This window comes from Corvus cornix, chromosome 14, assembly GCF_000738735.6.
Source record: "Corvus cornix cornix isolate S_Up_H32 chromosome 14, ASM73873v5, whole genome shotgun sequence".
NCBI classification, from domain to species: Eukaryota; Metazoa; Chordata; class Aves; order Passeriformes; family Corvidae; genus Corvus; species Corvus cornix.
The window spans coordinates 1,893,422-1,921,162 of NC_046344.1; the positions used below are offsets into that span (position 1 = coordinate 1,893,422).

At 41.5% G+C, this 27,741-nt stretch overlaps 1 protein-coding gene across 3 annotated transcripts; it reads left to right on the plus strand.

Moving 5' to 3' along the window:
* The first annotated feature begins 153 nt into the window (after positions 1 to 153).
* On the plus strand, positions 154 to 26,769 carry EEF2K (eukaryotic elongation factor 2 kinase). Of its 3 annotated transcripts, none has more exons than XM_039560323.1 (19): positions 154 to 261; positions 4,216 to 4,537; positions 6,319 to 6,369; positions 8,067 to 8,167; positions 9,716 to 9,776; positions 10,605 to 10,642; positions 12,780 to 12,951; positions 14,073 to 14,222; positions 15,709 to 15,841; positions 16,516 to 16,643; positions 17,078 to 17,279; positions 17,561 to 17,613; positions 18,354 to 18,431; positions 19,238 to 19,300; positions 20,555 to 20,689; positions 21,629 to 21,817; positions 22,190 to 22,314; positions 22,884 to 23,062; positions 23,711 to 26,769. In XM_039560323.1, the coding sequence occupies exons 2-19, from the start codon at positions 4,295 to 4,297 to the stop codon at positions 23,818 to 23,820; spliced, it is 2,211 nt and encodes a 736-aa protein (XP_039416257.1). In that variant the 5' UTR covers positions 154 to 261; positions 4,216 to 4,294; the 3' UTR covers positions 23,821 to 26,769. The 3 variants fall into 3 exon arrangements, with proteins under 3 accessions (XP_039416257.1, XP_010390764.3, XP_039416256.1); XM_010392462.4 differs by lacking the exon at positions 154 to 261 and adding an exon at positions 626 to 1,188; XM_039560322.1 differs by lacking the exons at positions 154 to 261; positions 6,319 to 6,369 and adding an exon at positions 630 to 1,188.
* Positions 26,770 to 27,741: the final 972 nt, after the last annotated feature.

Below are 27,741 nucleotides of genomic sequence, written 5' to 3' on the forward strand. Positions count from 1 at the left end.
TGCGCTGTGAGATGGCGCGGCGACTGCCCGCGGCACCGCTGAGGGAGCGGGAGGCGCTGCCGGGCCAGGGCCGCGAGCGGGAAGGCGGCGCGGGCGGCGAGGGGCGGCCCCGGTGCCCGGCTCCCGCCTCCTCCCTCCCCTCAGCGGGGCGGCTTCTCCTCCCCCCGCCTGCCTTCTCTCGGCGGGGCGGCAGCTCGGCTGTGGGGGCTGTGAGATCGCTCCGTACCGGGCTGCGCGGTGGAGCGGGGCTCTCCTAACCCGGTAGGTGCCGTCGCGGTGCGGGGCGTGACCCGGCGGCGGTGGGGAGCTGCCTCAGTGCTGCCCGCGGTGGGAAGGGCGTTTTTAATTGCGGAAAATGATGATCAGTGGGGTGGTTCAGGCTTCTGCGCGGGCCCAAAAATAACCTGGTTTCTGCTATTGGGCAGCAGTGCTGCGCTCGCACCTGAAGATTAGCGTTTCGTTCATTTATGTTTCCGCGGTAGTGCGCATAATTTGGTGCCTACGCTGTTTAAAAGTGCCAAGTGCTGTCTGTGACCGTGGAGCAGCTGCTGTGTGCAGGGCTGACCGCGGCTGAGTCCGCCCTGACAGCTTGGGATTGCTCCAGGACGGCTCGTGTTTGGAGAATTCTTCAAATGCCTCAGTACGCATAAAGCACGGGTTTAATTAACAACGTGGGGTACTGAGGAAATGCTTACAAAAAGTCAGTGATAGGTAATTGTGCAGAGTATTTAAAGCCAGTTGAAATGGCAGGTCTATTAATGGCAATGGAAGGCTATTTTCAAGTTATCTTGGAAGTTCCTCTCCTGTCCTTTTCTACCCCCGTGTTTTGGGTACTGTTAACGTAGTGTTTATTTGTGTGTTTGGCAGCAGGGTGGACTTGACTCGGAAGGGCTCTTCTTGTGCCTCACTGCCTGCAGCTCTAAAAGCCATTCGTGTGTTTGAAGCCGTGCTGTGTTTCCTTGCCCAGGGTTTTGTCTCAAGTGCTTCGTACTCTGGGCTGGTGCAGATGAACTCACCCGTTTGCTTCATGAATTTGGCATCGGTGCTCTCTAACACTTAGACTAATACAGTGGTTGTCCCAGCTGTGCTTGCAGGCAAACTGACTGTGATTTGTGCCATGGTGTTTGCAGTAGTGACACACTCGATGGAACCTGTGTTAAAGGCTTCTCATTAGAAGATCTGTCTTTGGTAAGACAAGGTTTTCAAAGGTAGACAGTGAGTTATCTGTGGGGTTTTTAATCTTGTTTTTCATCACTGCTCTTACCTAGACTCACTAACTTGTTTTCTTGCAGTGTGTGGTGCAGATGAGAATAGACATTTTCTTTTCAGGGGTCGGTTGCGTGTTTGGAAAGCAAAATAGTTCTGTAATGTCCTACAGATCATTAACATAGCTAGTGGGGTTGTTCTGGACAATGTTATGTAGCTTTGTGTCTGTTCATAAGGGTGGTAGTACTTTTTAAGGTGCACAGTCTGTATAGTTGCTTAGGTTAAATTTTGAATCTGTATTTTAAAAGACTGTTAATCTGAGAGATGACTTCTCTCTTTCAAGAAAAAAACTGCTTGTTACTCTTACAGGTATCCTGTTAAATGGCTTTGACTGATGCGGTATTAAACCAAAAGGGATTTAGTATTATACTGGGGAGAGCTGGGTCATGCTTGCTTTAATGCTTCTCTTCAAGAGAAGCTGGGGATTCTGCTGCAAGGCAGTAGTGTTCCCCCGTCCTGTGTTAAAGAGGTGCAGAGGGCCATGTCTGAGCTGAAACAGTGAGTTAGAAGCAACTGGAGATGCTCTGGTTGTTCCTTCTTTTGCTGACTGGAGCATTCCTATCACTCAGCTCTTTGAGATGAATTAAGGCAGATGCTGAGGCCACGGTGGAACCTTGGTCAAGACTCTCACCAAACCCAGCAGTGCTTTGTAACAACAGACTCCTACAAGAAACAAGTCAGGCTTTAACAGCCCTGAGATGTGAATTTTCCCTGCTGTTTATCTGTGTTCACATATTTGCGTGTTGTCCTTGCGACTCACCTGCCCCTCCTGGTCATGTGGCTCTTGGGTATAAAGGCAAGAGAAAGAAAAATGCTTGAAACAGGCATGGGAAAAAAATTAATACAGACTAGAGCAGATTTAAGAACTGTATTTTAAATTCTCTGCATTTTGAATCACGTAGTACAAGGTTGATTAAAAATGGAATAAATTTTCAAAGTGGGTTGGAGTGGGTAGTTAAAATTACAGGTTGTGTGTGATAATGCAGGCTGGCAGGCTTGGTTCAGTGCAGTCTCACTCTCCTTGTTGCTTAGCCTTAGGAATGCTTCTGTAATGGATATTAAAGATTAAATGATCAAAACACAACAGCAGTAGTAACAGAAATTCCTAGATAGTACAACTTCTGTGCTATAATGCAAAAGCACAGAATATAATCCTTGAGATCAAGCTCAGGCTTTTTTATAAGGCTTTTTATCAAGCAAACTGTGAGGTTTAGAGCAGTGTTTGTGTAGTTCAAGATGTGGTTATTGAATTCTGTTTTAAAGAGCACGTTACGTGAGTATGGCTCTTGGTATATCCACTTCCAAAGTAAACACCACAAGTACTTTGCAAGAAATACGGTTCCAAGAAAAAACAAGAGACTTTTTATAAACACCATTAGCTTTAAATAGAAACTGATCTGTGTGGTGATACTCCATTTACACAAGTCGCAGAAATCAGAATGGTGTCAGTCACTGCTGCACAACCTGCAGTCCTGCATTGCTGCTGCTTCTCAAACTGTCCTGAACGCCATGGATCTGCTGGTGTGTGTGACAGCAGGAGCAGAAGGGAGTGCAGGACAGCACTTGGGTGTAATGGGGCTGTCCAGTGCTCTGGTATGTCCTGGAATAGTCACATCCTTGAAGGATCATTGACACTTGCTGTCTGTGTGTGTGACAGGCAGTAGAGTTTCTCCAGCACTCAGTGCACACTGAGTAAGATGATCACGGTAAAAATGGCAGTGGCAACTGAGGACACCTTCCGCTGCCAGGTATGTGCTACTGCCCCTTTCCAGAATCGACAGCTCCTGTGTGGTCTTTCCTGGAAGAGCAGGTTATGTGAGCACTCCAGAGCTGCTCCAGGGCAAAGTGAGGTGAGCTGGCTGAGACCTCCTGCAGCAGTGGTTTTCCAGAGCTGCTGCTGTCTGGTGGGGATGGAGTGCTGGAGTTACCTGTGTTGCTGGCTGAGGTGTGGGAATGCTGCCCCCATCAGAAGAGCAGTAATCAACGAGATAATGTTGCTGGTGAAAGCTGCCACATGTTAAGGCACTGTTTCTGTGGTGACCAGTTTCTTGGTAACTGGGGAGTAAAGTCTGCAACTATGAATACTGCTGTAGGAGTGTATTCATCGTCCTGTTTCGTGGAGAAAGAGGACTCAAAATGCAAAGGGCTGAAGAATAACAGTGAAGCAAAACTGAAAACTTTGGTTTATGGTTGTTCTATTAGGCTAGCTGTGTGAAAATCCTTGATTTTGCTGGTTGGGTGAAGAACTAAACAATGTGACACTTGGAAGCATCTGTTTTAAATTACATCCTGTTGCTCAGCCAGCATCAGGGCCACATTTTGAAAATTCACACTAATCCTCTGTTTTGTACATGCCAGTATTTTCAGAGTATCTGTGTAAACTTCCACCTCTTCCAAGGGCTTTGATGATTCCTCCACCTCATTTTTCTGCAATGTGCTACACTTTCAGCAGCCTATTTTCCACTGTGGACTGTTGATTGTATGTGAGCTAAAAGTCAGTTTAAATCTTGTGGATGGTGGAAAATTTTTTTAATAATACTCTCAAATTAATTTGATTCATAATTTGTGCACAATACCCTTGAGAAAAGTTGTCCTGAAAAGATTTGAAAACCTAACTGTGGTGTTCAAGGTAAAACAAGTTTCTAAGACTAATGTTGTGAAACTCAGCATTTCATATAAGGAAGAATAAAAACACTTGGAGGAGGAGATAACCAAGTATGGAATAATGCTAGCTCCTATCTTCTCAGTCCTGTAGCAGTTTAAAACCAGAATGCCTTCTGGAAACCCAGCTCTAGCAGAGGTGTTCAAAACTGCATGTAGGTACTTGAGGATTACTTTTATAGAGCCAGATGCAAATATGTTTCTTTTCTGCCAGTGTGCTGACATCGGTGTCATGCATTATTTTTTCTTTTAATAACAGCCCTTTTCCTTTTTTCCTCCCTCACCCAGCTTCTTCCCCCTGTTTGCATGTGCATTGGAGGAGTGGGTGTTCCAGTCGTTGCAGGAGTTAAACCAACCTCCTGCAAACATGGCAGACGAGGACCTTATTTTTCGTATGGAAGGGATTGATAATGCCAGAACAACTCCAGCGGACTCTGGGAATTATCTTGATGCTGATAGTGATGATGAAGACAGTTATTTTATCTGTCCAATAACTGATGATCCAGTTTCTAACAAGTCTACCAATACCAAAGTAGACAATTATTACAGCAGCTTAGCAAAAACTGAGCAGTACAGTTCAAGCTCTTCTCCCAGAAGCTTTAGCTTTAAGGTAAGTATTGGCTCCAGTCTTCATTAAGGTTTTGGTTTTACTTGGTTGGCATGAGACATTCTCTAACTGCTTCATCTCTTGTAACTAACACTTTTCAATGAAGATGCTCATCTGTTTTTCCAGACCTGCAGTTAATTCCATTAAGCCAATAGTCTGACACTGCCATGGAATTGCTTACTGTCCCTTTCAGTTCAGTGGGAGATCTTCTTCCACTCAATCCAGGAGAACAATTCACTGCCATAAGGATCAAACCATTTACAAGCAGTGCGTTGATTGGGAAATTCAAAAGATAATACACTTGATGTAAGATAAATTGGGGCCTGTCAGAAGATAACTTATTATTAATTTTGCAAGCCTATGATATTTTTAGTTGGGCAAATAAAATCGTAAATTATAGAATTTAATGGTTAGTTTTTATGTTGTAATTCCTTCTTAGGGAGCTTTTGACATGTTGACTTTCATGCTTGGGCATGAAGTGTCACATTGGCAGTAGTTCTTGGCAGCGTATGTGAGCAGTATCTGACCTTTTTGGGATGAGCAGCAGCTACAGCATTGCAGGGAGGTCAGAGGGGCCATAGCTGGTGCTTCCTTGGCAGTGTGTCCTTTTTAACTCAGCTCCCTTCACACAGATCAGGCCAGGCAATGGAGCCTCAAGTGACATCCACTCTGTAGCTTAGATATTCTAAATAAACACAGTTTGTGCTAAACTGGCATGTCTCTTAGATTTTGTCTAGACCACAATTTAATGTGGTTTATTAACACATTTCTTCTTATAAATATTAACATTTATTTAATAGATACTCTAAAATCACAGTAATGCCTAATGCATGCTTTATTTGTGAAAAGATTCCAGGGGATTTATTTCAGTCAGATAACATATTGAGTAACACATTGAAAGTGAAGCTGGCTTGTCTGCAGAAAGATTTTTACCAAAGCTAGTGAATAGAAACTTTAAAAGGTGTGTATTCCTAAGGAAGGTGAGGAGCAAAAGCTTAGTATAGAAATGGGACAGATGTTGGTGTATGCTAAGCTAAGCAAGCTAAGACCTGATAGGGAGCTTGGTCTTCATCTGTGTGTACATTTTAACATGTTCTAAACACTTGCCTCTGGGTCTGCAGTGCAATTTCTGAGTCATATGGTCTGAGATAAAACTGATAAGGACTTCAGAAATTGCAGTTATTTCCTCCTTCCTAAGCTGTCATTTTGTTTCTGCAGAATGTTTGTGCCCGTGTTTTGGTCTCCACAATGTCTAGTTTGGAACTGTAGCTCCTATGACAGATAAATTGCTTTGTGTGGAGATGTGGAGCAAGCAAGTCTCCATGTCCTGTTTAAGCTGCAGGAATGGTGACTTCCAACATTATGAAGCAGACAGCCAGAACTGATGGCATCCTAAACCCCACAGCCTGGCCTATCAGAGTCTGCCTGTTAGACCCCAGAGCTAAAGAAAGGCAGTGTGGGCCATTGATAATGAAAGGCAGAGCCAGATAGAGAAATTGCTGTTAACTCTCTGCTTTAAACAAGACTCAGCAATGTTTAATTAGCTAGTTAATAGGCAAGACCCTTTAAATACATGCTTTCCAATAAAAAAAATTACCAACTTACCTCAATAGGTTTGTTCACAGGGGTTCTAAGAATGAACTTAAATTGGAAATATAAACTGAAGAATGGCTTTTTACTGGATTTTTTTTTTTTAAACTAACAAAGAGAACCAAGACTCTTTGTCAATCATTTGTCTTATCACATGTGTTTTCCTGCTTTCATGTCTTTCATGGATCCTTTAGAATGACACACAGCATCGTTCTAAGCATGGCTCTGTGGTTGACCATGGTCGGGTAGGTTAAAAAGAAAATGTCAACACCATGTGTAATAGATGCATTATGATTTTTTTTGGTTTGGTTTTTTTTTTTTCCCTTTTATGGACCTTTTTTTTTTAATTACTTTATTGTTTGGGAGGACTGATTGCCTCAGCCCATAAAAGTCATCAAGTCAAAACTAAAAGAGGTACTCGTTAAATGGAATAATACCCATCTTGTGTTCTCTACCCTGAAATGTCACTGTATGGCAGCCATATGCCTCCAGCAGGAGAAAAATTGCCCTGTTAGCACCATTTCCATGAAATCCATGTGTTTGTTTGAAGATGAGAGTACTTTGTACAAAGCACCTCAAGAGATCAAGTGCAAGTAATTAACTTATTTAAATTACCATCTAACATGAGCACACATCACCTTTTGAAGAGGGAATCTACTCAAGAATGATTTGATACAGCTGATTGACCAAGCAATTCTTGTTGTTGTCTCTCCTTATTCCTTATTTCTGTCATAGGTATTTAAGTATGGAAATTCTCAGGTCCATATAAGCTGTCATTGCATGACCTGAGGCAACTTCATTTTCTTATGAAACATGTAGGAAATCTTTGTCAACGTGTCCTTTAAACTAGTTTTCTTTAATGTAGTATTGTTTTAATTTTGCGTTATTATTGTCAGAAAGGGGAGCATTTAAATTGTTTGCAAGGTATGCATAGTTAAAGCTGAAGTTCAAAATAAACACGAACATTTAAAGCTTAGCTGCTTCAAAAACTTCCTTGCTGCTGTTGCTGACACAAGTTCATAGAGTATTTTTTAAATAAAAAAAGACTGATTTAAATTCCTGAGGACAAAAACCAAAAAAATCCCCAAATGTCAAAAGTTACCATTTCTGCACACTTGAAATTCAGTCAGAGGCAGTAATAATACCTCAGAGCTCAGTACTTCTTTACTGGCAGGGTGCAGAGTGCTTTTTCTCCTGCTTACTTTGCAGAAGGCATTTGGCACATCACAGGGTCATATCTCCAGTTTTCTTGGAAATATACAATGTAAAGGGAGGGAGAACAAAATGTTAAGAGTAAAGCGTCCAAATTGGCTGGTAGAGAGAGACTGTTTATACTCCAGAAAACTGCTTTGATATTTTACTGTTGAATTGGTGAACATTGAAATAGCTACTTGTCTGGAATTGTTATAATAATCAATTTTTACAGCTTTCTCTTCATTCTCATGCTGAGCAGAGTCTGGGACCCTTTATCCATATAAATTGTATCATTACTGGACTTTTTTATACTTGTATGCGTGCAAAATCAGCATATGCTGTTAGGTATGAAAAGCTAAAAATCAAAACAGAAAAAGTGAATTAATATCATTTAGGTGTGCCTTATTACCACTTGCAGGGTGTGTCAGAGATATCTGCAAATTACCACAGGTTTTGTAAATTATATCTGGTATATACTGTGCCAGATTCTATTCTCAGTAACTTTACAGTTGGTGCAAATTGAACTGAAATCTATGCTTTATATATCTGAACTAGTTTCATTGTAATTGACACTATAAAAAGGTCATGGTGGTCTTTGGTACTGTTTGGTCCCTGCTCTGAGTAGTGCTTTGGGGGCTTGTGTAGTTGCACATCTTCATAGCATTGAGATCCTGATGTGCTCTAGAAAGTGCTGGTTTTGTGAGCTACTGCTGATTATATATAAAGTGCCAGTCTGTAACTTCTTCAGGAAACCTGGAAACATGCTATTGAGAAAGCCAAGCACATGCCTGATCCCTGGGCAGAATTTCATCTGGAGGACGTTGAGACAGAGCACGCCACTCGTTACAGGTCTGTGGGTCTTCTGCTTTGGATGCTGATGTTACATAGAGCTGCTGGTTTGTGCAAGGGCTGTGTTTGTGTCGTGCAGAGTATGTGTAGTTACATGGCTGAAGACTTTTCATAATGCCCAAAGTGAGTGTGTTTTAACTCAGTCTCCCAGGAATATGTAAATACTGCACATCATCAAAAAAGAAACCTTTCAGCAAACCATGGTCACACTCTTTCTCTCCCACCTGAGCAGTATCTAGGACTTTCACTGTGTAGACAGGAAACAAGGCTGAAAAGTATTTTCTAGTTGGTTTATTGATGCCATAAATTTAATCTAATAAGGAAATGAATCCCAACAAAGAGGCAGCATACTTAGTTTAAGTAGTTTAGGAAAGAAAGCAACAAAGCCCCCTGTGCCTTTCCCAAAATAGCAGTTTCAGTGTTGCTGGTCCATGCGGTATTGCATGTGGCTGGAATTCAAATCCTTATAAAGCCCAGAATAGCTCAGCGTGGTCTACGTGCTAAAAGGCAGTTTGGCCCTGAAACTGGTTTCAGTGCTTTAACACGAGCTTTGCCAAAATATTTACTCTACTGACACAGGTTTCTGGGAGGAAGGGTTAGAGGTTAGAGGCCAGCTAATCAGCACTTAGCATCAGTGTTTGGGGAGGCCTCCCTTCCAATCCCGTACCAGTCATGCAGTGCTGCTCTTCCCCATAGACTGCATCTGTCCCTGGTCAGCCACACAGTCCTGAAATAGTTCACATATTTTAAAATACAAATAAGTGAAAATTTTGGTTTAGGGCTACTCAATACACTACTAAAAAGAGATGGCTCTGATACTCCTATTTTCATCTTTTTTATCTACTGCAAACTGAGATGATACATAATACATAAGGAGGAATATGGGGTGTCTGCGTGCATGAATTACTCTGTGCGGGCTGGGGGAACCAAGCTGGAAACAATCATGTGTTGATGACTCAGCTGCTGTGGTTCTCAATTTGGCTTTCACTGTGTTGGGAGTTAAAGGGGTGGGGAGAGACCACAGTCGAACTCTTTGTTGTATCACAGGGTTGTGCAGGGACTTGCTCTTCCCTCAGTGCAGTGTTGGGCAGTTCCTGGCCCCACGGCTTCCCACAGCTGGTGCTGCTCACATTCTCCACAGCCCCGAGGCAGGTTTATGCAAGCTCAGGGTTGGGGGAGACAACCTGTTCAGTGTGTAGAACTTGGTGAGGCCCTTTTTGCCCCCCAGCGTGCTGCCCAGCATCACAGAGGAGGTTTAACTTCAAAGCAGATAAAGCCTGATTTGCAGTGTTACAGAAGTTCAGATTCTGCATTGCAATCTGCTCATTGACAGGAGGCTTCAGTGTCTCTTCAAAGAGTTAAATGTGTTTCTGCTTGCCTGCCCAAAGTGAGGAGGACCAGAGTGTGGTGGGAAGACTAGAAGCTTTTGTGTGGGAGTGGCAGCAGCACTTTCCAGAGTCAGTTACAGATGAGGAAGGATAGGTGCTGGAAATGGGAGGATTTGGGTTCCCTTTGCATTTTTCTGAGACACATCTCCTGATTTTGCAGGTACAATGCAGTTACTGGGGACTGGGTTGAAGATGAAGTCCTTATCAAGATGGCTTCACAAGTAAGATCACGCTGTCCTTCATGTTTACTAGCAGCAAGTTTGTAATTTCCTTTCTGTTCCTGAATAGTGGCAGCAAGATGTTTTCCTCATAGAAGTTTTGAAGTCTCAATGTAGTTCTTTTCTCCTATCTCTTTTTCTTTGTCTTGTTCTCTCCAGGATAGAGTAGAAAATGGAGTCAGGCCTTCCCTGTCAGCAACATGAGGCATTTGTTCCATTCCCAGTGATTTCCCTTCCATGTCACCCCTCCCATTTCCTTCTGGCATCATTTCCCTGCCTGGCAGTAGTCTTAGTATTTTGTGTGCTCCCAAATAATTTCTGCTTTTAGAATGAAAACCAGCTGAATTTTCTGTATGTGAGGGTAGAAGGCACTGTCACTTCCCATTTAAGTCCTGGGGTTGATTGTGTGTTGGGGTCGCCTCGCTCTGTGCTGCTGGCATAGTATTTGGCATCTGGGGAGATGATGCTCTGTTTGGCACATCCTGAATGGAAGCCTGAAAGCAGAGAGCATGAGGTCTGTGAAGCTTCTTTAGGCAGACACACAGAGCTGACTCCCAACTGGGGAGAGAATTTAAATAACTTATTTAAAAGACATACCATGTCTTCTCCATGGGACATTGGGGGGGAGGTTATCCAAGTGCCTTTTCCCCAGATACCTGCTTGCACTACCAGTGGGTTTTCATTTTTCCTTGAGGAAATATTTTTATAGAGCCTGTTTGAAAACTGCTTTCTGCCCTATGTAAAGGGGAAGTCATGGTTGTGTCTCTTACTGGTTAGAAATTAACTTTGTGGAAATGGCAATGCTGGGTTTTTGTTTCTTCTTTTCCCCAGCCTTTCGGCCGTGGAGCAATGCGAGAGTGTTTCAGAACGTGAGTACCTGCCCACTTCATCTTTGTTGGCTTCCCTGCAGTATTTTTTTCTATGGTGACTCTAATTTCACTTAGATGTAGTGGAAATTGTGTGAAGCTCAACTCCTTTCTAAAGGGCATTGCTGAGGGGTTTATTCCTGTTTGTGTGACTCTACCTGCAGGGAGTGGCATTTAGAAAGGGGAATGTTCTCTGAATGTTCTACTTCAACCATCTCTGGGAGGCAAAATATTAATGAATGTGTGGTAACAGCTGCTTTGTTTCTGTGTTCCTTGTGTGCTAAAATACTTTAAAATTTGATACGAGGTCGTAGGTGTGGGCAGCCTGGAGACCAACTTGAGGCCTATAGTTAGGCAGAAAAAAGGAGAAAAAATATTTGGATGGTGCCGTTCCAACTGGAAAAGCCTCAGCTTGTGAAGAAGGTTATCCTCCTAGAGTTTGCTTTGGATCACATAAACCAAAATGATGTTCTGAGTAAGGCAGAACTTGAACACTAACAGTTGCGCTGCCCAGAAGGATAAAGTGTGGGGGAAGACAGAGTAGGAACTTTCCCTTCCTTGCAGAGTGTTATCAAATGTTATTGTGGGCATCAGCATCCAGATATAAATTGCTTTGTGCTAAGAGATTACCCCACCCCTTCCACGCTGGAAACAAATGTACATGTGTGTGTGTTTGAAACCATTCCCTCTTCTTCCCATGTGTGGAATCCAGAGAAATTGCACTTCATGTGTGGTTCAACTCTGGAAAGATAGATACTCCTGAAAGACAGAAATGGGATGTTTTGAACTTGAGCAAAATGGAAGACAAGTAACCCTTCAGTGCTCCAGTTTGGTGTTGTTTCAGTATCAGTTCACGCTGGTGGCTCTGTTCCTGCAAAGCCAGCTGGATACAGTAGTGAATGAAGCCTAGGAAGTAACAAATCTCAGCCCGCTGACATTGCTTTTAGCTCTTGTTATTTACCAAACTCCCCATTACACAATATTTTGAGGAATGCCATAAACAGAAATTTGTTAGCAGTTTTGCCTTAACCTCTGGTACTAAGAAAGCATTACTTGAATGTCAGCTTCCTACTGCTGGTTTCCCGTATGTGTCAGTGGTACATTGATATTTCCCATCTGGAGCTCTCTCCTAGATTTTTGTAACTCTGCTAGTCTTAAGTTAAGAAAGTGAGAGCATTAGCTGCCTGTGGCCCAGTGAAACAATGAGAGGGTATTGGCTTTAGAAAAACATGAGCTGGCTTGTTTTATGCAGAGGAGTGTGTTCCTTCAAGAACTGGGAAGTTTGAGAGCTGGCTGAAATTCTTACCTCACTTCCTTGTTCATTCTTTCCAAGGCCTCTGTTGCAGTGACTGTGTACCCATCCGTGTAGGAGGACAGACAGCATCAAGTTGTTTGGCCTGTAGAGTGTCCCCTGAACCAAGACCTCTGCACCAAGGTCTTGGCAGGGAGAGGAGAGGAAGGAGAGGGAAGGGTTGAGAGTTTGGGTGCTGCTGCTGATTAAAGCACCTGCTTAATGCATTTGTTGGCAGTCAGCAGATCCTCTCTTATCAAAGTTTTCCTGTGCTACTCACTACCACTCTCCTGCCCCAGCCCCCTTGCTTTGGAGGGATCTGTGGATTAAAGATTTGCACATCAACAAATTGCATCATGAGAACTGTCAGGTGCAATTTTGCTTCTGGGAGCATGTGGGTTACTGAGCAGTAACTGCTGTGTGTTGAGAAGCAGCAGATTGCGTTTATCCCAGAAGAGGTTTCTCAGTTCGTGTTTGAAAGGCCACTCCCCGGTAATTTCTGCAGAAAATAATTGTTGACATTAGAACAGGTTGTTGAGGAGGCACCAACCCTTCATACTCTGGGTTTGAGAGGAACAGGGAGGGAAAGGAATTGAGAAAAGGAGAAAGTTCAGAGCACGTGTAGCTGCATCTAAACCAAACAGTTTGGCACATCCCAGCCATTCCCAAAGGGTGTTTCATTCTCCCTTGTCCCCTTCCTGTGCTTCACGTTTCAGGTAGAATACCTGGTAAATGACTGAGGGTAATGCTCATCTTGGAACCTGGCTCTATCCATGCAGGCAAAGAAAGGGGAAATATTAAACTAAAATCCTTGGGTTTCCTTTCACTAACGATTGATTTGTCTTTCAGAAAAAAGCTGTCCAACTTCTTACACACTCAGAACTGGAAAGGTGCCTATAATTATGTTGCCAAGCAATACATAGAGAGTGTGAGCAGGGATGTGTATTTTGAGGACGTTCGACTGCAGATGGAAGCAAAACTCTGGGGAGAAGAGTACAACCGGCACAAGCCACCAAAACAGGTGCATTGAAGGATCAAAGCAAAAATGCAGTACTGTGCTTCTGTTGGCTTCACTTCAGACATAATTTGGAGGGAATTACTTGTTCACATTCCATCACATTCAAATTCTTAGATAGATTCTTTTGCCCTACTACGTTTTCTGTTAAATGATAGCTGATTTTCAGTGGAGTAAATACAGAAATTGCTTTATATTTCCAGGACTAGGGGCTGTGTGTTTGTGCATGTCTGACTGTTCTCAGCTGTTGACTGAAAACCAAAATAAAATGATGTTTGTAGTGCTCTCTTTGATGTGTGCCCAGCTGCTTTTGAGATAACCAGAGATGTCACAGAATTTATTGCCAGCAGCAGTCTCAGTAAGCGCTTAACTGTTAGTGCTTCAGGAAGGTAGATGCTTAAATCTTGCACACCTATCCAAATATATAACTAGCAGTGAGTTTTGAGAAGAGCTGGAAACCTGCTGGAAACCTTAACAATTTTAATGGCCAAATGAGAGGTTTTGATATGTGGGATATTTGCATTGCCTCACATATAGGGGTTAGTTAATAACTACCTGTCTCATAACAGCAAGGTGAGTTATACAGTGAAGCACACAGAGAAAATTTACAAATCTAGAATTTTTAAATGCCATATAGGAGAAAATATGCAAGTAGAGTGAGAGTTGTGATGGTTTCTCCTTTAGGAATGTGTATGGGACAGAGGGAGAAGCTAAGGCAGAATACAGAGATACCTGAACAGTAGATACCTTCAGTCCTTCTCTGAAAAGGCGTTTTTTCAAGTTGTGCAGTAGTGACAGTATGTTTTGCTCTCTGGGTGCAGAGCAGACTCTGCTTGCAGAGTACTCTTAAGGTACCCAGAAGATAAAATAGAAAGCCAGCACTTGCTGAGAATTTTTTCAGAGGGATTTGTTGCAGAAGTGAGGTGTTTTGAACTGACTGCTTTTAATTTATGGAATTCCTCCAGTAACTCAAGAAGCACAGTACTCTTCCCCCCAGTTAAACAGAAAGATCTTAGCAATTGTTCAGATTCTTGTGTTGGGAAAGTTTTCATGGCTGAGGATTCACACGCACTTTGATCCAAAGACAGTATTCTGTTAGTCATTGTTTATCTTCTTTCCCTCCCCAGGTGGATATAGTACAGACCTGTATTATTGAAATGAAGAACAGGCCTGGAAAGCCTCTCTTTCATCTGGAACATTACATTGAGGGCAAATACATCAAATACAACTCAAATTCTGGATTTGTGCGAGACGACAACATTCGTCTAACTCCGCAAGTGAGGCTTTGTTTAACGGTTTCCATAGAGTGCTGCAGGGAATTTCTGGGCTCTCTCCAGAGGTCTTGCATGACTGCCAAGAAAGGAAACTGCAGGCTCTGCAGTACAATGCCAGATTAATTTCTCTATTTGCAGTTTGTCTGCCCCTTACTTGGGGCCTGCTCTTTCAAGTGCTGAGTGCTTCTTTCTTGCATTTCAGTTGATTACAGTTGAGTTGAACAGGGTTAATACTCTTTGGAAACCTTAAGCCCTTCAATTATAACTGCAGGCATCAAAATATTTCAAACTTTCTTCAAATCGAGGCAGTGAGATCTCTCATGTAGTATGTACTGAATAGTCTTTTGGTGCCTCATGTAATGCACAAGACGTGGCTGGTATCCAATGCATGTAAATATATCTAGTCCATTAGCATATAAAAATGTTGGTTTTTCCAGCTGCAGCCTCTCAATAGCTGAATCTGAGATTGCGTATAGAAGTACAAGTACAGATTTCAAGTGATTCTTGAATCTTGTGAAATAAATTTAAAATACTGTCGAAAAATGCAAAGTGGTCAATGTAATGAAGGTATTTTACTGAGCCTTGAGAGTTCTGTTCTTTACATTTTTTCCACTATTTTTAAGGTATTTATCATGATGCTTAATGTAAGCAGAGAATTTATGTTCTGGGCTGTTGTCTGTGCACTGAATCAGTGCTGTGCTTTCACAGGTTGGGAACAAAATGTTCTGTGGTATTTGCTGCAGTTAAAATGTTTGTCTATCACCACCAGTCACCTCCCCCAAGCCTGGCAACACTTTTTTGGAGGCCTTCCCAGAAGATTCCTAATATCTCAGCTTTATGCTGAAGAGAAGGGCTTTTTATACCTGATTCTTGAAATGTGTTTTTTGGAGAGCACAAATGTATAATTCATTGTCTGATACACAAATGTAGACACAGAGCAGTCACTCAGGGGAGCTCTCAGAGGGGAAGAAGAATTTGTGGGGATGCTCACATTTATTTATGGGGTTTTTTTCCAAGATGTGGCAGAGCTAAGGCTTGTTGGCAGAAGGAAGCAGTGTCCCAGAGATGCAGAGCTTGCAGATTCACAGGCACAGCCCGAATGTTTATACAGAAGTTACTCTGCACTGGCTTCAGAGCCCACTGTTGTTCCCTCTGCTAGCCAGCTCCCCACTACCTAAGGTGAAGACTCTAGTGAAAAGCAATCTCCAGTACAAAAATGAGGCATTAAGCAATCTTTACCCTGCCTGTGCCCACTGCTGCTTTTCACCCTGCCTTTTTTAGCCTATCTGCAAGTTGGAGCAGGTTGGAGAGACACGATACTACATGCTTTTAGTCTCTCTTGCTTCTTTCATCATGATGTTTATACCAGTTATATTTCACTGATAGGGTTATCAGACTTCTTTTCCCATTTATAACAGGTGAATATATGTTGCTGTTTCCAGTAGATCCAGGGAGAGTGTTCTCAGACATCTTCTATGGTTCTTTCCAGGCCTTCAGTCACTTCACCTTTGAGCGCTCAGGACACCAACTCATTGTTGTTGATATCCAGGGAGTTGGAGATCTTTACACAGACCCTCAGATCCATACAGAGAGTGGTACAGATTTTGGAGATGGCAACCTAGGTAAAATCAATGATTCTGTTTCACGTACTAAGGGGTGCTTCTTTTTATTTCCCAGCTCTGCTGAGTAGCCACTCATTTCTGAGGGTCTTGCAAGCAGCTGGGGAAGTTCTGTTGTGAGGAGTCCTGTACAGCTCAGCTGTCATATAAGGGCAGACTTAAAATGAGAGCTGATCTTGGCTCATGTCTCCTGGCTTACTCCTAAACAAGAAATGTAATTAAGTAGTTTCTACAATGTGAGAGCAGTAATCATGGCCTTTGATTTCCTTGTCACGTTGCAGGAATGGATACAGCTGAGTGCAGAGAGATAGGCACCATGTATTTTTGAAGTTCCAAGTGTCTATATATGAAGTTGTTCATAGGACACTGCAGGTTTTGTAAGCAGGATCAAATTTAGGCACATTCCTCAGCAATGCAGCCAAATTAGGTTTTTATTATATCCTGTTCATACATAGCTTTTCAAGATTTTTCAGACTCTCTTTAACTCTCTTGTGCAGAGAGTGAAAAGCTCTTACAGGTGTTGAAATGGAAGTGGGTTAGGCTGTGTGCTACAAAGCATTTTCTCTCTCTCTTTCTCTGGACTTTTTAGAAAAAGCTTTTGGAATTTTTGCTTTTGGTAAGTAAATCATAATAAAAATTTGATTAAACCCTTTCTTCACCTTTTTTTAATGCCTTAGGTGTTCGAGGTATGGCCTTGTTCTTTCATTCTCATTTCTGCAACAAGATCTGCAAAAGCATGGGGCTTGCACCATTTGATCTTTCATCCAAAGAGAAAGATGCCTTGGATTGTAATAAAAAATTGCTTGTAAGTGCTTGATGAAAAAGTGTAATTAAGCTGTAGCTTTAATTAATAGGGAACCTTGTAACACAGTGTATGCTTGGGACCAAGGAGATCTTTGAATGCTGAAATAATTTATTAAGTTTTGGATCTCACAAACCTGATTTGATGCTTGTTGCAAATTGATCTCAGTTTCAGCTAATTTTGGCGGGAATGGGACTTGATGAAACACTTTGAATGAAATTCAGTCCTAAACAAAACTCTCTCTGACAGTAAAAATGTCAGGGCTTGATATTTTATTGCAGAGTAGAACTTTTCAAAGCAAATACTTCACTATACATGTGCATATTTATACCCTCTCTTTCGTAGAGGACTCCTAATAAACATTCACATCGGCTTGTGTAGCATGCTTGGGATACACAGGAGGATTATTCACAGGACTTTCTTGTTGATTTGCCAAGGAATCTGCTCAGACGATTCTCCGTGGCACAGAGGAGAAATGCGGCAGCAGCCGGGTGAGGACGGTGTCCGGGAGTCGGCCCCCTCTGCTCTTCCGCCTGTCTGAGAACTCTGGGGATGAAAGCATGAGTGATGTGGCATTTGACTCCCTGCCCTGCTCTCCCTCCTCGGCAACCCCTCACAGCCACAAGGTGGACATGCTCAGTGAGTGAGCCTCATCCATCACCTCGGGGGCGGTTCTGAACAGTGGGCTTGTCTTACTTCGGTTTTGTCTTAACTTTGTTCTTAGCCACAACAAGCATTGATTTAGTCCAGAACAGTTGTTTTTGGTGCTCCTCTTTGAGCAGAAATAACACTGAAAGTACTTCTATGTAGATAATTAATGTACAGATGCTTCTGTGAAAAAAACAGCAGTAATATGATGATATCTAGAGCTTTTTCGTCAATCATGTTATCCTTATAATAACAGCAAATATTTCTCCTAGACTGGCCTGTGTTCAATGAAGTGGATAACTTGGATCAGCTTGACAACAAAAGGGTGAGTGTCTTTCCAACAGAAAATGAGGTTGCAGTTGCCTAATGAAATGTGTCTTTATAGGATTTCCCAAAGGTTTTGTTCAATAAAAGCACATAAAGATGCTCTGCCTATTTTTACTCTTGCAGATCATGTTACCTTTGTGCATTTGCTGTTTCTAGTAAAGGAAGAACATTTTATTTTAATATTTTAGTATTCATTATTTTGCCACCAGAAATTTATTTGCATCTGGTGTATTTTAACAGGTACTTAAAGCATGTACCTGTTCCCCTGCTTTCATGTTGTGTCTCGGGCACTTGTGCCAGCTACTGTGGCATGAAAGCTAAAGAATCCCTATGGATGAGGTCTCTGCAAGTACTGGTACCATGGGATGTTAGAGAACCTTGCCTGAGGAGATGCAGGAAGTTTGCAATGGGCATTTTCCAGTGCTGGGCCTTAGTGCCAGGGGCTGTCAGTTACTGATTTTCCGCTGAAGATTGAAAACTGTATTTAGTGGATTCTTGATTTGATAAAATGTGCAAGTCGTTGGTTTTTTTAATGTATGTCAGGGAGAAGGCAATCTTAGATGGTGCTTTCTGTATAATGTCTTGCTCCTTCTGGCAGAGGTAGCACAATCATTTTCATCCAGTATAACCATCCAGTATTTTTCATTGAAGAAGCAAAAGGTTTGCTCTGTGAGAAGTGTCATGCCAAGGTCCTTACAAAGTGTGATGCTAATGCTGTTCTGTTCTTGTTTTCTGTAGGATTTTGAAAATGGTGGAGACAGTGGATATCCCAGTGAAAAGAGAAGTGAGACAGAAGATCTGGATCATAGAGAGAGGGTAAGAACCTGACTGGTATAGCAGAGTTGGGCCTGTTCATGCTTAAACTGTTTCTGTAGAAGAATCTTGTTTTTTGTCCTTCCTGATCTAGATCTGATCCTGATCTAGACTTTGAAAACAGAGGAAACAAAGAAATTCCCTGATGCTGAAAATTACTTATTCATATTGGGAATGACAGTCCTACAGGAAGAAATGATTTGTAATGAGTAGCTTAATTTCAAATATCATATTTGATTACATGTTGTTGCGTGGGTTTTTTAAGTATTGTGTATTGCATTTGGGAGGTGTAGCCATCTTCTTGTCATATGGAATCCATGAATATGATCTGCTGTCAGACTCGTTTACCCTCTTTGCTTTATATAGCTTGAAACATTACAGAACTTAACGTTGTTGTCAGGTAATAATATGTAACTTTAGAATTCCTGTGGGTTACTTGGTTACTCCTCCAAAGTACACATTTTTAAATAAATGCTATTTGACCTGGAGTTCTTAACAAGATACTTAATTAGAAGACAGGAAAGAGAATATTGCTTCCAAAGATACTACTCCTTTTGTCATCTCCTTTTGGCAAGGTATTTGTCATGGCATCTCCAGTTTACAGGATTAAAGCCCATGTGTGCCAAGTTCCTGATCATTTTGATATGTTTCTTAGAATATTGTGATATCAGTGAAAGAAAAGGATCCAGTGGAAACCATTTTGGTCGTTGTCACTATTAATTCTGCAGGATGGGGATAGTGTAGAGGGGTGAACCTGGAACACATCAGTTGCTGCAGATTGAATGATGCAAATCTTTACATTAACATAGGGCCATTCAAACAACAACCGGAGGCAGGAGTCTGATGAAGACAGTTTGGGAAGCTCTGCAAGGGTAAATAAAGCAGAAATGTTCACAGTATGAGTTTGCTGCTCTGCTTGTCCTTTGTTCCACTCATCTGCCACCTAACCACATCACTAAACCAGATGTCAGTTTCCCTTTCTTTTCAGCTACAGAAAATGTTTATTAATATCAACTTACCTCTCTGTTATTTCCTTTTATGTTTCGTCTTTATTTGCTCATTCAAGAAGTACTGTGAAACGAATTGTCACCTCTGTAGCTGATCTCTGTCATAAATCAGTGATTATGCATGGGTTTCTCACTTAAAAACATAAATTTTAGTTCTATGGATTCTTTTTCTGCCTAACTAAATTGTATTTCCTTTTTGCGCGTCATTTTTGGAATTACATCCTATGTGTGATTATATGATTTCTTAAAAACATGCAGTGTTTGAAATAGATACACAGTGCAGAGAAGCACTGTCACCTGAGTTAGGAAAGACCAGACCTTGAATGTTTTTACAAGATATAACTTCTGTGATAATTGGTCTTTGGTTTAACTTAAACATATAACTGCTATGAAAGGAAATTAAAAGCAGAGCTTTGACAACAATTAATAATTAATTTAGATACAATTTTCAGAATTTCCTTTTAATTATTATATATTCCTGTTTCAGAAAATTGAAACAGCTTTAACAGACTGAAGTTCTGTGCCAGTAACCTTTCCTGCTGTGTTTCCCCTGTGTACCTGCAAAGGCCTTAATTATGATAGGATTGTGTTCAGCTGTTTCCTATTGACCTCTTATGTTGAAAACTTTCTTCTCGTTTGGGTTGCTCCTCCTGAGAAATGCCAACACATGTATCTGCCTGTCATTGTCTGCATTGTTACATGTCATTTTCCTAGAGTTCTAGAATGCAAGCTGCATTTTAAGTGTTGTTAACTGAAATTCTGGACAGAAAAGTGTGGGTTTCATTTTTTTTGTGCATGGGTGACTTCAGTGCTTAGTGTGACTATTCAGTTCCTTATTTTTGTAAGTAACTTTTTCTGATTCAGAACTTTAAGATGATTCTTTACTTCACTGTAAAGTGATGATGTTCAGATTAGAAATAGAGGGGTTTACTCCATTTATTTAATGAACAATAATAACCATTTATTCAGCTACTAATAGGACTTTTGAAAGCTGTGTTTTAAAATACAGTATTTACTACCAAGTAACAATATTAATGGAGGCTTTGATTCCTGGGTGGTAATCCATATGGATGGGAATTTTAATTTTGAATATAAATAACCATATATTTCATATTTCAGATCAGTGTGGAGAAATGGAATCTCTACAACTCTTCCAGAGTCCACATCCACAGACCGTCCTGTGTTGCCCAAGAAATTCAGAGGCTCAATGCACTAGAACTTGAAAAGAAAATTGGGAAGTCAGTCCTTGGAAAGGTAGGATGGGCCTATTGATACTGTTTTATCCAACAAGAAGCATCTTGTATTTATTACTTACATAGAGTTGTTGCCCTGCATGCGTTTATTTGTGCAGGTGAAAATAACACATCCATAGCTTTGTGTCACCTACCCATGTTGTATAAGGGACATCTGAGTTCAGGAACCCATTAATTCCATCTGCTTTTGGCCTTGCAATGTCTGGGCTCCTTTGGGAAGAACCCTGCTGTTGTTAGTCTGCCTTTCCAGAGGCATCACACAGGGAAGATACAGGGGGATGGATATGGTGTGCCTGCTCCACATACATCGCACATAGGCAAAGCTGAGCTCCTGAAAACTGGTAGCATGGACTGACTCTTTTTAATCCAGACTTTTCCAGGTAATGCAAATGTGAATTAAGTTTGGGTTTATGTATGGCCTTAAGCCCATACCTAAAACATCTTTCTGAACGTCCTGGGAGCCTTAGGTGTTCTCAAACCTTTTGGTGTGGGAAGAAACCTGTTTTTCACAGAATCATTTAAGTTGGAAAAGATCTCTAAGATCAGCGTCTAGCCTCTGACTGATCACCACCTTGTCAACCAGACATGTTCAGTTGTTTCTTGAGCACCTCCAGGATCAGTGATTCCACCAGTTTCCTGGGCAGTCCATTCCAGTGTTTAACAACCCTTTCCATGAAGAAATTCTTCCTGATGTCCAACCTGAATGTCCCCTGGTGCAGCTTGAGGCTATCTCCTTTCATCTTGTCCCTAGCTGCTTGGGAGAAGATGCTGAGCCCCGTCTTGCTAGAACCTCCTTTTATATAATTGTAGAGAGTGATAAGATTTCCCCTGAGCCTCCTCTTACTCCAGGACATACCTCTAAGACCTGGTAAACTGTGGGCAGAGGGGTTTTGAAGGATCCCTCCATGATCCTGTGTCTGTCCTGTGCAATTGTGTCCAGGTTCACCTGGCCATGGTTCGCTATCATGAAGCCGGGCGCTTCTGTGAGAAGGACAAGGAGTGGGATCGGGAGTCGGCCCTGTTCCACCTGGAGCACGCCGCAGACTGCGGGGAGCTGGAAGCCATCGTTGGCTTAGGACTCATGTGCTCTCAGCTGCCACATCACATTCTTTCCGAGGTCACTCTGGAGGTACGGAAAATGCCAAAAAGCAGAATTGTAATCCATTGGAAAAATAACATAGGAATAGCAGGAAAGGGAGACAAAGCAAAAACCATAGTTAGGTGTTCTGTAGCCTCTTCAGAAAAAATAATTACTTTGTGATTTGGACAAAACAGCAAAATGTGCCGCCTCTTTCTGGGTTTGCCAGTAAATTACTGCATGCCTTTGGGAAGCTTTTGAAGCCACCTTTACTATTCAGCTGCTTTATTTCTTGTGGCTGTGCCAGTTTCTCAGACATACTAAATACTTGCTGACTTTGAGAAGCTGCATTTAATGTTAGAAGGATGAAGGGATGGTTTTACTTAGAAATAAGCATTTTAAAGGTTTTGTTTCCTTTACTAGGACACAAAGGAGAACAGAAATAAAGGATTTAATTACTTGCTGAGAGCAGCAGAAGCTGGAGACCGGCCTTCCATGATTTTGGTAGCAAGAGCATATGATACAGGTGTAAATCTCGGTGCAGACAGGTACTGTGCATGGCTAAATTAACTTGGTGGTGCTTCACTGAGGCAAGGCTGGGGCAATGATTTTTCTGCTTTTTTATTTTAGCATGTCCTTGTTCTTTACCTGGGTTTTCCGTTTTGCACAACAGTGAAACTATAAATTTTATCACCGTCAACATTAAACTTTTAATTGAAGTTCACTGAGCATTCTCAGTATGAAAATAACTGATTTTAATGTATTTATGAAACAAGACTCTGCAACTTCAGGTTTTTTTCTAAATCAGTTACTTTCACAAATGTAAATGCCAGACCAAAACCATACAGCTGGTAATGAGGCTCAGACTCTGGAGTTCAGCAAAACACTTCAGTCTAATACTTTCTCCTCTGTAATTCCTGCATAACGTGACCCCAGCCTCATTTTGCTGTAGTGATCTAATGCTGCAGTGCAGTTAGTGAGTCTTCATGAGAACATTTGCTTTCTTGGAGAGCATCAAAGCTCTGAGAAGCCGGTACAAAATTGGATGCTGAATCTCCAATGCAAAGTACATTTGTTTCCTAAGGGAACCATCTTCCAAATTCTTTTTGTACTTCAGGGCCCAGGACTGGAAGGAGGCACTGCACTGGTACAATGCTGCGCTGAACATGACCGACTATGATGAGGGAGGTGAATATGATGGCACTCAGGATGAGCCCCGGTATCTGCTCCTGGCCAGGGAAGCAGAGATGTTAATGATGGGAGGGTTCAACCTGGATAAGGATCCACAGAGATCAGGTGTGGCCTCATTTTGTTTCTGTTACCTATAATCCTGCTTTTTCTTCCCTTCTCCCCCAGCATGTACCCCAAAAATAGATTTCTTGCTTCAGCTGTTACAAAACACAGAGAGGGTCAGTACCTTCAGATTTAATGATGCTGGGTGTAACAAGGCTGGTAACAGTGAAAGAAGAGATCTTGGCAGTGACAGGGTAGTGGGTGGTGCTAGGTCCAATCTGTGGCACACTGAGTCACTGCCAGGCAACCTTCACTCCCTCCGAGGCTGCTCTTCGGGTCACTCTCCTGAGCTGCAGGTTGGTGCTTGTAGTTTGAGTTACACCCATTGACTCCCAGGCCCTACACAACATTCTCTTAGTTGCTGTGTAACCTACATCCTAGATGTCTGTCTTGGGGGGCTCCTACAGGCTGGTCCTATTTCCCATCCTTCCAAATATATTGAGGAGCCATCAGCAGCCACTTGTATCACTTTCAACTTGAAGAGCAGAAGCCAGATTCCCAGCTGGTGTAACTCTGACACTATTAGAACACACCCATACATCCGGTCCTGCAGTTTGACCTCAATTTCTCCTTTTGTCCTTTATTTGCTTCAGGCTAAAGCCATGTTCTTTCTTTACTCTGTCAACATAACTGATACTGTTTCCTCTCTAGGTGAGCTTTACACAGAAGCAGCAGAAGCAGCCATGGAAGCCATGAAGGGCAGACTGGCAAATCAGTACTACGAAAAAGCAGAAGAGGCTTGGGCAGTGATGGAAGAATGACACTGAAATTAAGCAGTTCTTGTATATAATTTTTTAATACACTTGCTGCATTTGCAGCTAAAAAGATGTATTTTTATGTGATGTTACCAGTTTCTTTCTTTCGTATTTTAGTTTTATAATTTTTTGAGGGTAGAAATCTAAGTGTAAGTAGTATGTAGGGTGCCACAGCATACTTCTGTTTGTGTTTTAAAGCTGTAGTGCTGACACACTTGGACCTTTTGTACATTTTTACTGTTAGAACTAAGGGGTCTCTTTTTTTGACAAAAGAAAATGAGGCCTTCTTGTTTAGGTTTTAGACATCCTGTTTTTTACACAGCAAATGATCAGTTTACATTTTTCTTCTCCTCTCCACATACAGAAAAACATTTTCCTAAATTCTCAGCATTTCTTCATCATTTTTGGTGTATCTCACCAAATTTGCACATGAATGTAAATTTTCAGTTTATGGATGCAGCTACTGATGTTAGTAAGTAGTCCCATTCTGTTTTGCTGACATTGTTGGACACTGTTATTCTCAAATGAATTTCAGATGGAATCCTTAGTTTGGGCAGGGGTAGGGAAGATGATTCTGATTGGCAGTGAGGATGTTCAGGGTGGAATGTTTTATTCATTACCAGCATTGCATATTATACCATTAGAAAATCACTCATGTTCCTGATGAGGTGAGGCATGCAGCTACCTCTCTGTTTCACATTTTGCACCATATAAAAGTTTAGTTGGATAAAATTCTACTGACCTTATATTTGTTTAGTGATGGACAGTAGCAAGATTTGTAATATATGGGTAATTTGAAGTTATTTTTACAGTGTCATCTCAAATCTCAGTGAAGCTAGATCATCTCACTTAAAATGAGAACACATTTTCCACCATTTCCAGATGTGTGTTTGAAGAGGGTAGGAGATGTTGATTCACCTATTTCTGTGTACAGATAACAATTTACATGGTTTAAGTATATTTTTAAATGGTGTTTTATCTGTAAATGGTTTCAAATGCCATTTAGAGAAGAATTGCTAGTTAGAAAGGGAGAACAGTATTATCCCCAAACATTTGAATTTGTGTCCTCTTTGCCTAATCCTAACTAGTGAGGGGAGGACAAATACCTGGTGGTGGTTGAATTATCATTGTATAGAGATAAGTTTCTTCCGAATCCAGTCTTTTACTCCAAAGCTGCTGTGCCATCTATATGGATAGTACAGAAGCTGTTCCTGGTCCTTGGTTGTGGTTAACAGGCATTTTGCAGGAGATTTAAGATGGAAGCTTCTGCTTCCTTGGTCTTGCTGTCTCCTGAGGTGTAAATTGATGTGCACAAGGGGCAGCCCCTGTGAAGTGCTGAATGACCTGTAATGCTCACCACTTCAGCCAGGCTCTTAAAAGCAGGCTTAAAGCTAAGCAGGCTGAGAGATGATGCAGATTGATTAGGATTTCTCACATGCATAGCCAAGGAATATTAATTTCTTGTAAAATGCAGAAATTGTTCAGGGAACAGAAGTCAGTTCTCCCTTTCCTGTGCAAGTTCCTGTCACTGGGATCAAATTGTGCTCCCATTTTCTCTTTTTTATGGCAAGTGGATCTTGAATTACTGCTTAGACAGTATCCAAGGATGATGTCAATAACAACTGCCACTGTCTGAAAGGGGTGATCTCCTGGTGGTTAAGGGAGTGAGATGGGAGGGTTTGAATCCTTTCTAGGAGAGAAGGGAAAGTAATCCTCAGTGTTGTGCTTCTGGCTGGTGCTGTAACTACCAGGCAGTTGTAGCTGTGAGCAGCCTTGCAGCACATGGCAACATCATCTAGCTGTACATTGCAGGGGTTGTGGGAAAGTAGTGCCCACGGCCTGTTTTGTTTTGAGAGTGAAGACCAAGGTCTTCACCCATTAATGGGGGAAGGTCTCATTTCTACATCTCAGTTGGTCTTGGGTAGTGAGGTACTAAAATGGCCAGATGTTTGGACCTAGTACTTTCTGTTCCTAATATGCTGAAATAGAACCAGAGAACTGCAATTCAGATGAACTATCGAAAGTTCTGCTTTAGATGCCTAAAACCTCTCTGGAATGTGGCTTTTTTTTTTTTTTCTATTTCAGTTCATAGCATTAAGGTATCAGCTGTCAGTGAAAGGTGAAGCCACTCCCCTCTAAAGACAGTTGAATAGTCTGTTTTGTGCAGAACCTATACAGTGTAGGGACTATAGCAAACTTAGACAAAAGGATTTGTTTCCCTCATAAGGTGTTGATGCCAAATCTTTGAGATTTTCCTTGAGAAGGAAGCATGTGTGACAACACCACTAACCATGTAGGGAGGAGATTGAAAGTGCCTGTCCAAAATGTGCATGCAGAGGATGTAGAGTGTAATAATTGACACTTTTTGGTGTAGTCTAATTTGCTAAATTCAGTAGTTGCTAAAGTTGCTGTCAGCTCTGTGTAGATCTGGTATGTAAATGTGCACACAACTCAGTGCAAAAATTATTATGATTAATTCTTTGTTTGCAAATACTGCTTTTTAGTGATGAAGACTACCTTCTGTCCTAAGGTGTATCATATGATTTAGCCATACAGTAAATGGGACTGTCAATAATATGAAAATGGAAATTGTTTACAGAAATATTCACAACTTATTCTGTGACATTCTTTTGAAGGGAGAAACTGTATATTTTAAAGACTTTTGCAATGATACTGCTATATGCTGTATTTTTAATCTATTCACAATGAATAAACAAAAATCTGTATTTTTAAAAAATGTGAAAATGAATCTGAGGCTCAGCCTGCCAGAACTTACCCGGGTTCAGTGTTTCCAGATGTCAGTGGGAATATTGCTTGGGTAAGGACAGTGAGATGGAAGCCTTTGTTTGTATGTCAGACAAGCAAATACTGCTTGCCTGCATCACTTAGTCCTCTCATTCACTTTGTCTGGGTTCATTCTGGCTAGTCAATAAAATGGTTCTTTTTGTCACTTTCCTCAGAGTTTTACTCATTGCTTGTGGGTGTTTGGTTTTCTTGTTTTGTTTTTTTTTTCTTTACAGATTGCCAAAAATTCAATCCTACTATTGCAAGCTTCCAGAAATCCTCTCTGTTATTTGTATTATTCCATTCCTGATTTCATCCCCTTTCAACAGTCAGAAGTAACTAACTGGGAGGAAATTATTAGATGTGTAGCAACAAAATCTGTTTTCCTCCAGAAAAACAAAATGGTTGATGTACTCTCTGATTTGCATTTGATTACACACGTGGTGCCTGTACCTAATGGAGGATAAAATGTAAGAGCTGGAGGGCTCATTTGCAGGGTGCTGCAGAGGCCTCCCTATGCATTTAGCTTTTGTTTAGTCCTGAGAATGGGCTGGAAATTCCTGGGCTCTGTGATTTGAGGTGGGAGAGGTTTTTGTCCTGGCTACAATATTTGATGATAAACTGTCATCTTCCTATGATTTATTTCCTTTTCTGTTCAAGAATAATCTGTTTGATACAGGCCCTTTCAAACTGTTACAAAGGGAGCTCTTCTTGTTGTTTTTTTATTGCTTTATTTAGACAGGTGGAACTTCTTACACCTGTGTAGTTGAAACAATGTGAAATTACCCCCTAGCAAAGGCACTGTGAAATAGCAGAATTTCCTAACAAAAAAGCACCACGTGGGCCTCTGCACTGTAGAATCAATAAGATGAAAAATGGTGAAATTTGGCCCTGCTATAGCTTTACAGCCTGTTTGGCAAGTGTAGCAAAGTAAGAATAGCATTCTTCAGAAACCATGGAGACAGCAAACTCTTACAGCTTTTGAAGTGTAAATAAGAATATTGCCTGTTTCTTAGTTACTGTGGGACTGATTTGAATCTCACTCTCTTCCCCACAGATGTAATTTCACTCAGAGCAGAGGGAGTGCTGACAGAGCCAGGTGTGGTTACAATGGGTCAAATCAGGACTTCCATCTGAATTGGG